The 10,310-nt window shown below is 36.4% G+C and overlaps 1 protein-coding gene across 1 annotated transcript; it reads right to left on the bottom strand.

Moving 5' to 3' along the window:
• Nucleotides 1-4,466: 4,466 nt before the first annotated feature.
• Nucleotides 4,467-10,217, bottom strand: LOC145330374 (uncharacterized). The gene is made up of 9 exons (XM_080175012.1): nucleotides 10,201-10,217; nucleotides 9,495-9,567; nucleotides 9,265-9,402; nucleotides 8,593-8,736; nucleotides 7,941-8,036; nucleotides 6,968-7,059; nucleotides 6,111-6,182; nucleotides 5,330-5,389; nucleotides 4,467-4,569 (listed from the first exon to the last, which is right to left on the bottom strand). Exons 1-8 carry the CDS (start codon nucleotides 10,215-10,217, stop codon nucleotides 5,344-5,346), a joined length of 678 nt encoding a protein of 225 aa, XP_080031138.1. The 3' UTR covers nucleotides 4,467-4,569; nucleotides 5,330-5,343.
• Nucleotides 10,218-10,310: the final 93 nt, after the last annotated feature.

The raw sequence follows: 10,310 nt of genomic DNA, 5'->3' as shown, positions 1-10,310 counted from the left end.
TTAGCTTAAAATAGGTTCTGGGAAGGTTTATTTTGAGGGAGGGTACCACCACCCTCCCAATAGAAATCACAAAAAAATCGAAAAAAATTTAAATATTCGTAGTGTGGTAATATACACCCAAGTTTATGTATCCTTATCCCTGTTCACATTCCTATACTTCTCTGGCTGAGTCAGACCTCCACTTGTAACCGCCACCATACTCCATCCTGCTGTGTTGAGGGCTAGTTGATTGTTGCAGGCCAAAGAGTGAATACGCTTCCTCCCGTCTGCACTCGGTTAGATACAAGCCTATAAGTCTAGGCTGGCGGTATCTATATTTCCCACGTGTTCAAGTACGTCGTTTCTTACCTAACTAAGAAACAGGACGTCCAAGCCTTTAATATATATATCATAATAAATATATCCTATAATAATAATCCCATTAATCTGCCTATTTCTAACCAGTTTTATATGTTTAATAAATGTGTATTTTTTAGAAATACTTTGTTAGATTATTGATTATTAAATTGTATCGGAGCTACTCTATACTCGTATTCGCAGTCTGTCTGTACATCCCCTCATACGTCATTTTGGCGCAGTCTTGTCTACCACTCATTTTTTGAGGGGGGAAGGTTTAGATAATTAGCGTACAGACAAAATTAAATTGTAAAGTAGCTTCGATTGCAAAGTGAAATTAATATTTTCCTGATAACTAAGTTTATTCACGGAAACGGTTTACAGTAACAATTTGTTACAGAATATTTATAATAATTATTTCGTGGCAAACTGCCAAATAAAGATAAAAAGGAACCCGCCTTTTATTTTCACACTAGTATTTAATTTCACACATTTTCATATTTTCTCCTTAAAACAGGAAGAAAGGGATATTCCCAAGTTCTTAAAAAGTTTCGTGGTAGACAAATCAGTGTTAACGAACACTACACTCCAGCACCATGACCGATAAGAAAAATGATGATAAACAAAAACCGCCGCCTCCGCCGGCTCCGGCCGTCTCTGGCACCTCGCAGCAGCAGCAGCAGCAGGCTGACCCGCTTTCCCCTGAAAAAATCAAAGATCTCATATCGGAAGCGTTAAATGATAAGTTAAACGAATATTCGGCACATTATAGAGATTTAATAAAACAAGAATCCGAGATTATGCAGCTCGAATTAGAAACAAAATGGGCAGGGTTTAAGGACACAGAATCACATCGCAGATTATTAGCCGATACCGACATTTTAGATCTAAAACGCAGAGTATCAAAACTCCCAGCGGACGGAAATCTTGGCCCATTGTTTGCGGAAAAAACGCTAAACGAAAGTCTTAACATGACTCATTTTAACACCATAGGTGATGATTCAATTAATGCCACTTTTTATGACCGTATATCGGTCCAGCAAAAGATAAACGTGGTTGAATGGGTCGCCAAGGATAGGATGACAGCCCCAGGTTGTATGGCCTATTCAATTGTAGGCTTTATAGGTCCGGCGGATAATGACAATTGGATGAATGTAAGAGAAACTTCTCTAACTGAATATGAAAAAACCTTGCTAGAAAGGATTCCCTTTATCCCTGATAGGATTAAGTCGTTAGAACCCCTCCGTAAAACTACAAGGTCTGCACCCAATGTAGCAACAAGACCCTCTACAAGAAATACGCCAAACACAGGCGCAGCCGCAACGGCAACAACTAGCGCCGCCGACGATGACTTTATTAAAGAATGCTTTATTAAGGGACAAAAATGGGATTCCGATTTTGCGAGGGATGCCCCTAGGTGGGACGGTAGAGCTGACTTTGATAACTTCTTTTCTAATATGTGGAGGGTTGCAAAGACATATAGAATCTGTGACCCGATCCTTTTTAAGGATATTTTATACCAGCGAATTTATGACTCTAGAGGGGAACGATTAGGAGACTTAATTACGCCTGAAAGAAATCAGGCCTTATCTGCTTTAAGTTATTACCTGATGATTAGGAGGCTGGTCACTCCTTTCTCGGATCCAGAAGTAGCCTCTCAGTACTTCTACAACCTAAAACAGGAGACTAATCAACCCCTTGACACCTATTTTGAAAACAAACTTAGGGTGTTCAAACTCATGAATCCTGGTCTCATACCTAAAAAGAAGTGGAAAGAATTCTATCTTAACGTTAGCAAAAATCTGCTGTATACCAACCTTGCCATAGACATGGCCAATTATGTTGAGAGCATGCAATTTTTAGACGATTACAACGCTTACTTAAATAAACTTATTAATCTCGGACAGAGATACGTCAACTGGGATGGGTCTGGCCATATTAGCAAGGAAAACCTTTCTGCTTGCTATTCTCAAGCCATGGAAATGTTCCTACCTAAAAATTCTGCGGAAACGAAAAAACAACCCATAATCAGTATTATCGAAGATAATATCCCCACTAACACGGCAATGTATAAGGAAAACTTAACCGAAGAACCTGACGAGGTTCCTTCTTGGGTAGACCATGAGGATGATCCTATTGCTTGGGACCAAATCGAGGGCGTTATAGGAGCCTTTAATGGGAGGAGTAAAAATATTAAATGCTGGCATTGTAATATCCCTGGCCATGTAGTGCAAAATTGCAACAAAAAGAAAGCTGGGGAGCCCCCAAATCCTGAGTCCCGCTTTGGTAAAACACGGAGTAAATTCACGCCCAGAAAAGCTCCAAGTAATAGTAATAAAATACCTGAGCAGTATGCGCGTAAAACTATCAACCAAATGGATCAGGAAGCCAGCGAAGAATCTGAAATAGATAAATATGTTCAAGCGATTGTTAAAAATCACGTCCTCTAAATATAAAAGTGGATTTATGCGATATTAATTGTCCCTATCCCAGAAAATAAAAATTTGCTGAATGAGTTTCATATTTTGATATGAAAGATAAACAAAATATCCCATGCCAAGCTAAGCTTGCAAATTCCTTAATATCAAATATCCCTTGCCAAGCAATGCTTTGGCGCGAAAAAATAAAACAAATTATTGTTATTAAGTCTGACTAAGCAACACAAAATAAACTCCTCCCCCTCCTTTCCCTATCCAAATGTAGCTGATACAGGAAATTGGGGGAAATAGGGAAGTAACCTGAGGAGCATTTCACATGCACTTAATATTTCCATTTTTTAAAATCTAATAGTCTTTATCAAGAAGCTAATAAGTGAATACCTATTTTCTATTTAGTAGTATTTATTTTTAATATCGCACGACTTATCTAATATGTAAATATCGTATATTTTTGATGTATATATAGTAGAATCTAAAACATTCTAGTTCAATTTTTAACCGCTAGGGGAACTTAAGCAAATTATCTGTATATAAACAATGATTTTTGAGTTGAACCCTCAGTATCAATTTTATCTGAGAGTTGCTCACTCTTAGCCTCTGATTTTTGTAGCTGAAATATCTCAGCAATTATGTATATTAACTTATCCATATGGATAAGTATTATTGCATTTTGTACAGTGACAATAATAGAACTATATTTAATTTATTATGTATCCGAAAGATGTCGCCTAGAATGCTACCGCGGTCCGTATAAGTAAATGATAAGGTTAAGAAGGGGGGGGGTCTATGAAAAATCTGTATAAATACAAGCAAATTTTCAAATCTAATTCAGTTGTCCTTCAGTTCTTTGTTGTTATCATTTACTCATTTTTGAGCTGCAATCAAGCAGCATTTAAAAATTAAAATCTTTAATCACTTAAGATGTGATTAATAAAATCTTAAAACATTTTGATTAAATTATTTTCCGCTAGGATTACTAGCAGAATGAAATAAAGTTAGTTCTATTAGCTTCCGCTAGGATTACCAGTGGAATAAAAAGTCTATATAAAAGTGAATGCACATTATTAATCGAGGCCAGTTACTACTAAAGCAGTTACTACAAACCACATCCTATTTTTTTAAGCTGATTTCAGCATTAATTATAATCTAGTAAATATATAAGCTTGTTCTACCCCATAGGTGGAAAAAATTTAAGTATAAATACTAACAATATCAGAATAATAAACCAGTCATCATTGACCCTCTTTATTATATTAACCATATCTAATAATTTTTGAGCTATAATTTAGCGCTAACTTTAAATTATTTGTATCGTGAATCAGATACTGACTAATGACACTATATTTTGTATAAATACAGATGTAAGTCAAAAAATAAGTCAGTCTGTTTTTAATGTCTTGTTAGTTGCAAGCTGAACACTTATTTTTAAGCTACTTTGTAGCCCTTCAATCTTTTAAAACTTTTTAGTTCAGTCTTATTCCGATAGGTTTCTATCATATATCCAAGTATATAAATAAGGACCCGTATAAAAATTAAGTAGTTTCTTTAGAACTATTAACATTCTCATGCTTATTGAGACATTTCTGGAGCTGAAAAGCGCTTGATAAAAAACTTAATGAAACCCAGAAAGCTATACAAAATTATTTTAACAATTAACCATATTGTTAAAACATTTCATTATTTAAAAAATTTCGACAGACAACTATACCTGGAACACAGGAAGTCTCTGTGTGAGGATTACCATCGTCTAACCGCTGAGGTGGGGATCTTGGAAAATATGCATCTTAGGCTTCGACTAAAAATATAATTTATTTTATAATGCCTATCTGTGCAAAACTAAAAGTTCTTAATCCCGTTGGGGGGGAATTCCTGCAACACGCTTTAGTGGATACAGGAAATAACTTTAGGTCCCTTATTTCTAGAGAAATCTTAGATGATAATAAAATCACATTCACCCCCGCCAATCTTAGCGCTCTGTCTGTAGATTTAAAACCAGTAAATATCATAGGACATGTAAGTTTAAAATTCAGCTTTGATGGGTCAGATAAAATATTCGAGGAAACGTTTTACATTCCTGAAACGACGTCTAAAATTATAAATCTAGGATATGAATTTCTCAAAGTTAATCGAATTAATTTATTATTAGATAAGTTTTCCTTTGAGCTCCCCAATGGCGAGCAAATCCCCATAGAAAATTCAACAATTAATATAGTTGAAGAAAGTAAAAACGTACCCTTAATTCCTACAAATAATGTTCATACGGAACAAAACTCCCTTATCCCGGGAATAAATTGGAGTAACAAGGGGGGTACTGGGACATTAAAACAAAATAAAACATGCGTAAAATTAGCAAAGAAAACAACATTCTTGCCGGGGGGGAATACAACGGTGATAATAATTCCTATCCATCAGAAAAATAGGAAGCTGTATATATCCCCAAATAATTCTAAAATGACAAGCCATAACGGCTTAATGCTTATGGAGGGTATTTATAATGTAAATGAGAAAGGAGAATGTTGGGTAAATTTTGTTAATTTAGCAGGAAAAAATATTACCTTATTGGATAACGTTAAAGTTGGATATTGCTTTGAATTCGAATCAGATCCCCCAAATTCCTGCAATAAAAGTATTAATCAAATAAATGAATTATCAGGAACTACACTTCTTAAAAGAATTAAATTCATTAAAGAAAAATTAGATTTAGAAAATAGTGATCTTATCAAAAATAACCCAGGGATGAAGGAAAAGGTAGTAAAATTATGCCTTGATCATTTTGATATATTTTCGGCTGACGATGCCGATATCGGTAACTGTGACCTCTTACAGTATAAAATAGACTTGATCCCCGGGGCTAAACCTATTAAGGCTAGAAACATTCAGTTAAACCCATTATACGAAGCCAAATTAAAAGAACAAATTGAAAATTGGCTAAGGGGGGGCGTCATTGAGGAGGGCTACAGCGAGTGGTCCTCCCCAATCTTTGCGGTAAAGAAAAAACCGACGGCTGGGGGGGAAGGCAAGCTTAGGTTCGTTATCGACTTTCGTGCGCTTAATAGTGTAACACGAAAAATTAATTGGCCCCTTCCCCTGATTTCTAGTAATTTAGAAAAATTAGGCACTGGTAATGTATTTACCACCCTCGATTTGACTAGCGCATTCCATGCGCTAGCCATTTCGAAGGAAAGTAAACACTTGACCGCGTTCACAGCCCTTAACAGGCAGTATCTTTTCAAGAAACTGCCGTTTGGACTGTGTAACGCGCCAAGTGTTTTCTGCCACTTGATGGATAAGGTCCTAACCCTTATCCCTGGCTTATATGAATTTATAATATCTTACCTTGATGATCTTATTATATTCTCAAAGAATGTTGATGAACATCTGAAACATCTCAGAAAACTCTTCGGAGTCCTAAAAATAGCAAAACTTAAGTTAAATCTAGCCAAATGTAAATTTTTCACATCCGAATGTACATATTTAGGTCATATAGTCAGTTCCCAAGGACTTAAAATGAACCCCGAATATTTAGAACAAATTAAAAATTGGAGCAGGCCCAGGACAGGCAAGGAACTCCAGCGTTTCCTGGGCTTCTCCAATTATTATAGGGCCTATTTCCCATCCTATGCAAAAAATTCTTGCACCCTAGATGAACACAGAAATGATAAAATTATCGAATGGACTAATTCCCTATCAAAAGATTGGGAAAATTTCATAAATATGTTCTCAAATTCTATAAGTAAAGGCTACCCCCAGTGGGATAATCCTAACCCCTTTATAGTAGACGTAGATTTTTCTACGAGTTATTTCGCTGGAATTCTCAGCCAAAATCAGGGGGGGGTAGAAAGAATTATTGGAATATGTTCCAAAAAATGTAACGGGGCAGAAAAAAATTATCCAAGTTATAAAGGCGAATTAGCATGTCTAGTATTTGTTCTTAAAACCTTTCTTCATTATTTAAGATTCAGAAACTTTATTGTGCGTACAGATTCGATTTCCTTAGTTCATTACAAAAAATGGCAAAAAGGAACAATAAATGGTGTAACTGTAAGATGGATTTACTTCATCCAAAGTTTTGACTTTACAGTAATTCATCGAAAGGGTAGGGACCATTGTAATGCCGACAATTTATCTAGAGGGCAATTTTTATGCAAAGAACATAAGGAAACCGATTGTGAAAAATGTACTAGCTCATTTACCTTGGATCCTTATGAACAGGATTGCCCATACCAAGACCAGATCTTTGAGTTACATTCGGCTTCGGAAGTCGGTGTGAACAATGTTTGGCAATCTGAAACACAAAAAGATCAAGTATTATCTGAAATTCGTAGATGGATATTCGAAAAAAAGAAGTTGTCGAGCTTTGAAAAAGCTGAACTAACCGGCCGGAAAGAGGTCCTTTTTAAGCTAATAGAACATTTATACGTTATGGAAGGACTTCTAATATTTAGACAACCTCTTAGCAATGGAACATTCATTGAAAGACCCGTCGTACCCATTGGATTATATAATAAAGTTTTCGAATTGGCACATAATAATAGTATAGGTCACAAGGGGGTTAACGAAACAACACGCAAGATAAATGAAAGATTCTTCCTTATAGGAATTAATAAATTTGTCGAATCACGCATTAAAAATTGTATTACCTGCCTAAGAAAAATAGGACAGGTACCTAAACACAAGCAACCTATCACCCATTCAGCCATTAGTCACGAGATTTTTGGCCAGGTGTCAGTAGACCTTATCGGTCCTTTAACCCCTAACTATTTTCAAGGACAACATGTCCGTTACATATTTATACTGGTTGACCTATTCTCTAGGTATATTATCGCTCACCCCATCAAGGACGCCACCGTGGAAAGCACGGTGAAGGTCATCCTTGAACAGGTGGTACCCATCTACGGCTTATTTCGGTCATTGAGAAGTGACAGGGGAACAAATTTTACTGGGGAAGTTTTCAAAAGGGTTATGGATGAACTAGGTATCGAAACTAAACTTATTCCCCCAAGAAACCCTAATAGTAACCCATGTGAAAGGCATAATCAAAGCATTTATGCAGGTCTTAGATCCGATGACCGATTTGAAAGTAAAGACTGGGCAAGAAAATTAGCCTTGACCACTTTTGTAATTAACTCTAGTACGTCTAGAAGAACGGGGTATACGCCTTATTACCTCATGTTCGGCAGGCAACCAACTCTCAATCTCGATTTCTTTTCTCCAATCTTGCAGAAAAGACAGGACATTGACTGCAGGTCTTACTTGAACTACCTAAAAAATTTGGAAGAAATTATTGCACAGGTTTCCAAAAAATCTAAGATTTATTTAGAGTTTCAAAATAAATCTAGGAAGGCTTCATCTCCCCTTTTCGTTAACGACGTGGTCTTTGCATTTTTTAACCTAGTCAAAATAGGGGTCAGTAAAAAATTGCAATCTTTCTATGGGGGTCCTTTTATTGTAACAAAAAAATTCTCAGAGGCCCTTTTTGAGCTCAGTCCCTTTGGATCAAATCCAATAAAAACTAACCAAGTTGTTAGTAGAGATAAAATACGGAAAATAGATTCTAAAGTAGAATTATTCGGGGAAACACTTTCCTTTAACGTCTTTCCTATTGAGGAAATCGTCCCGTCTGAGGAAATAACCTTAGGAATAGATAATACCGGGCAAACCGAAATAAACGATAATAAAGGTATGGAAAATGACGATTTTACCTACCTAGATAACGATGGTGACGATTTTATAGATAAAAACCCTGAAACTAGTCAGGATTTACCCCAGGGGGAGGTGGATTGTGATGGGGGAGGGGATATAATGGAAAAAAACTCACCATTTGAGTCACAGCCCAAAGACCAAGAACCCCCTGGCGCAGATCGGTCATCCGGTCCTCAAATTCACGTCGAAAATAGTTTCTTGGAAGAAACCGTCCCGTCCGAGGCTTCTTTCTTCGCACAAAGACCCAAACAATCCAGCCCTGAAAAGGTTATTAACGTTAACAAACAAAGCATAGTACCCAAGTATATATTAGAAGAAGAAAGAAAAACTAGGTCACAAGGGGGGGATAACCGCATACATGTCCAAATCGGACTGCATAACCCAATTAAAAGGAAAAAATAAAATGTATATAAATGTATTATATAAAACCAAGGTGGCAAATGTATATAGCTTAATCTACGTATGTATAATAACGAAAATAAACAATATATGTTAAAACTAACTAATTAACATATTTCAGAGAAAAACGAGAAGCATAAAAATAAAATGCAGCATCATTTGGCAAAGGCACCAGGAGCTCGAGGTAAATTTATTTTGGGATTCTTGGGGCTTTTTATTATTTTGGCAAAATCAAATGCGTCCGAAATAATACAAATAGATGCGACTCAATGTGTAGCAAACGAAAATCCGCGTTTGAAAATCTCTGAATGCGCTGCGTTTCTTAATATTACTAAAATAGAACAAAAACAATTTCACCTGCTGCAAAAGGTTGAAAGAAAAATTATACCTGGAATTCGTTGCCACCTCCGAACCAGTACTCATTACTGGTATTGTGGCAGATATAGCCACATACACCTCGCTGCTCCAGCTCTTGTAGAGATACCGAACCTCGTAACTTATGAAGACTGTTACACCATGTCCAAAACTAAAATATTTAACTTTGAAGGAAAATCAGTCTCAGTGTATGAACACCAGATGTCATACACGCGTTTCCTGGTAAACGGGACACTTACTTACCCCAACAACATCCTTAACGGCATCGACCCCGCCTGCGAGGGGAACGGCGTAAACATTAACGGCATTTTTATCCCTGGGACATTTGAGGAAAAACAAATAGGGGTCCAGGCTGAGCCTGTTGAATTATTACAAACAAAAGCGGGCTGTTACCTGGGCAGTCACTGGGTGGGAAACAATTGTTTAGATCACAATCTGAGATTAGGCTACGATAGGATTATCTCAGATGATAAAACTGATAGCGCACAAAAATTCACTTCTCCTTGGCGAACGGTAGACATCTTTAATATTTCATTGTTTACATTTGAAGGAGAACAGGGTACCCAAAAATATCTAGTGATCGATCCCCAAATTACTCTAGCACTAGAACTTAAAGATAAAAAACATTTTGAAAGTCTAATTCCCGAATTATTTTATTACAAAACTAATATTGATAACTTAATGGTATGGTTCACAAATGCTATAAAACCATATTTCCCACTCTTAAACGCTAAGGAAAAAGATGATATGTTACCACTAGAGATTTTCTATTCCTACCAACAATATAACAAATTAATTGTCCCCGAAACTCGCTGTTTACAGAACCATTTTCTGTCTAAAAGCAGTATTCAGACTCATCGTAAAAAACTAGTTAGGGCGCTCGGTGAGCTGGATTTAGTAATACAGTGCGACAATCTTAAAATCAATGTTTCTTTGGGAGAAAATCTACCCTGTTTTGTGGATCATTTTTCGGTTTCATTTAATAATAAGACTATGGGAATATCCCCATTTTCACGCAGATTGGTTAATACCACCCATTTAACCCCGACTAAATGTGCC

The sequence above is a fragment of the Acartia tonsa genome, chromosome 10 (assembly GCF_053477335.1).
Source record: "Acartia tonsa isolate MP-2025a chromosome 10, ASM5347733v1, whole genome shotgun sequence".
Lineage (NCBI taxonomy): Eukaryota > Metazoa > Arthropoda > Copepoda > Calanoida > Acartiidae > Acartia > Acartia tonsa.
This window is presented reverse-complemented; position numbering and strand designations above follow the sequence as displayed.

Excerpts from the sequence above, each read along its gene's own strand:
- LOC145330374 (XM_080175012.1), bottom strand. Across the intron at positions 8,037-8,592 it reads TTTGGGCTGTGACTCAAATG|GTAGTTCAAGTAAGACCTGC; the intron begins GTGAGTTTTTTT and ends CAAATTTTTTAG. Across the intron at positions 6,183-6,967 it reads CCTGTTCATAAGGATCCAAG|GACTCCGAAGAGTTTTCTGA; the intron begins GTAAATGAGCTA and ends TGCTATTTTTAG.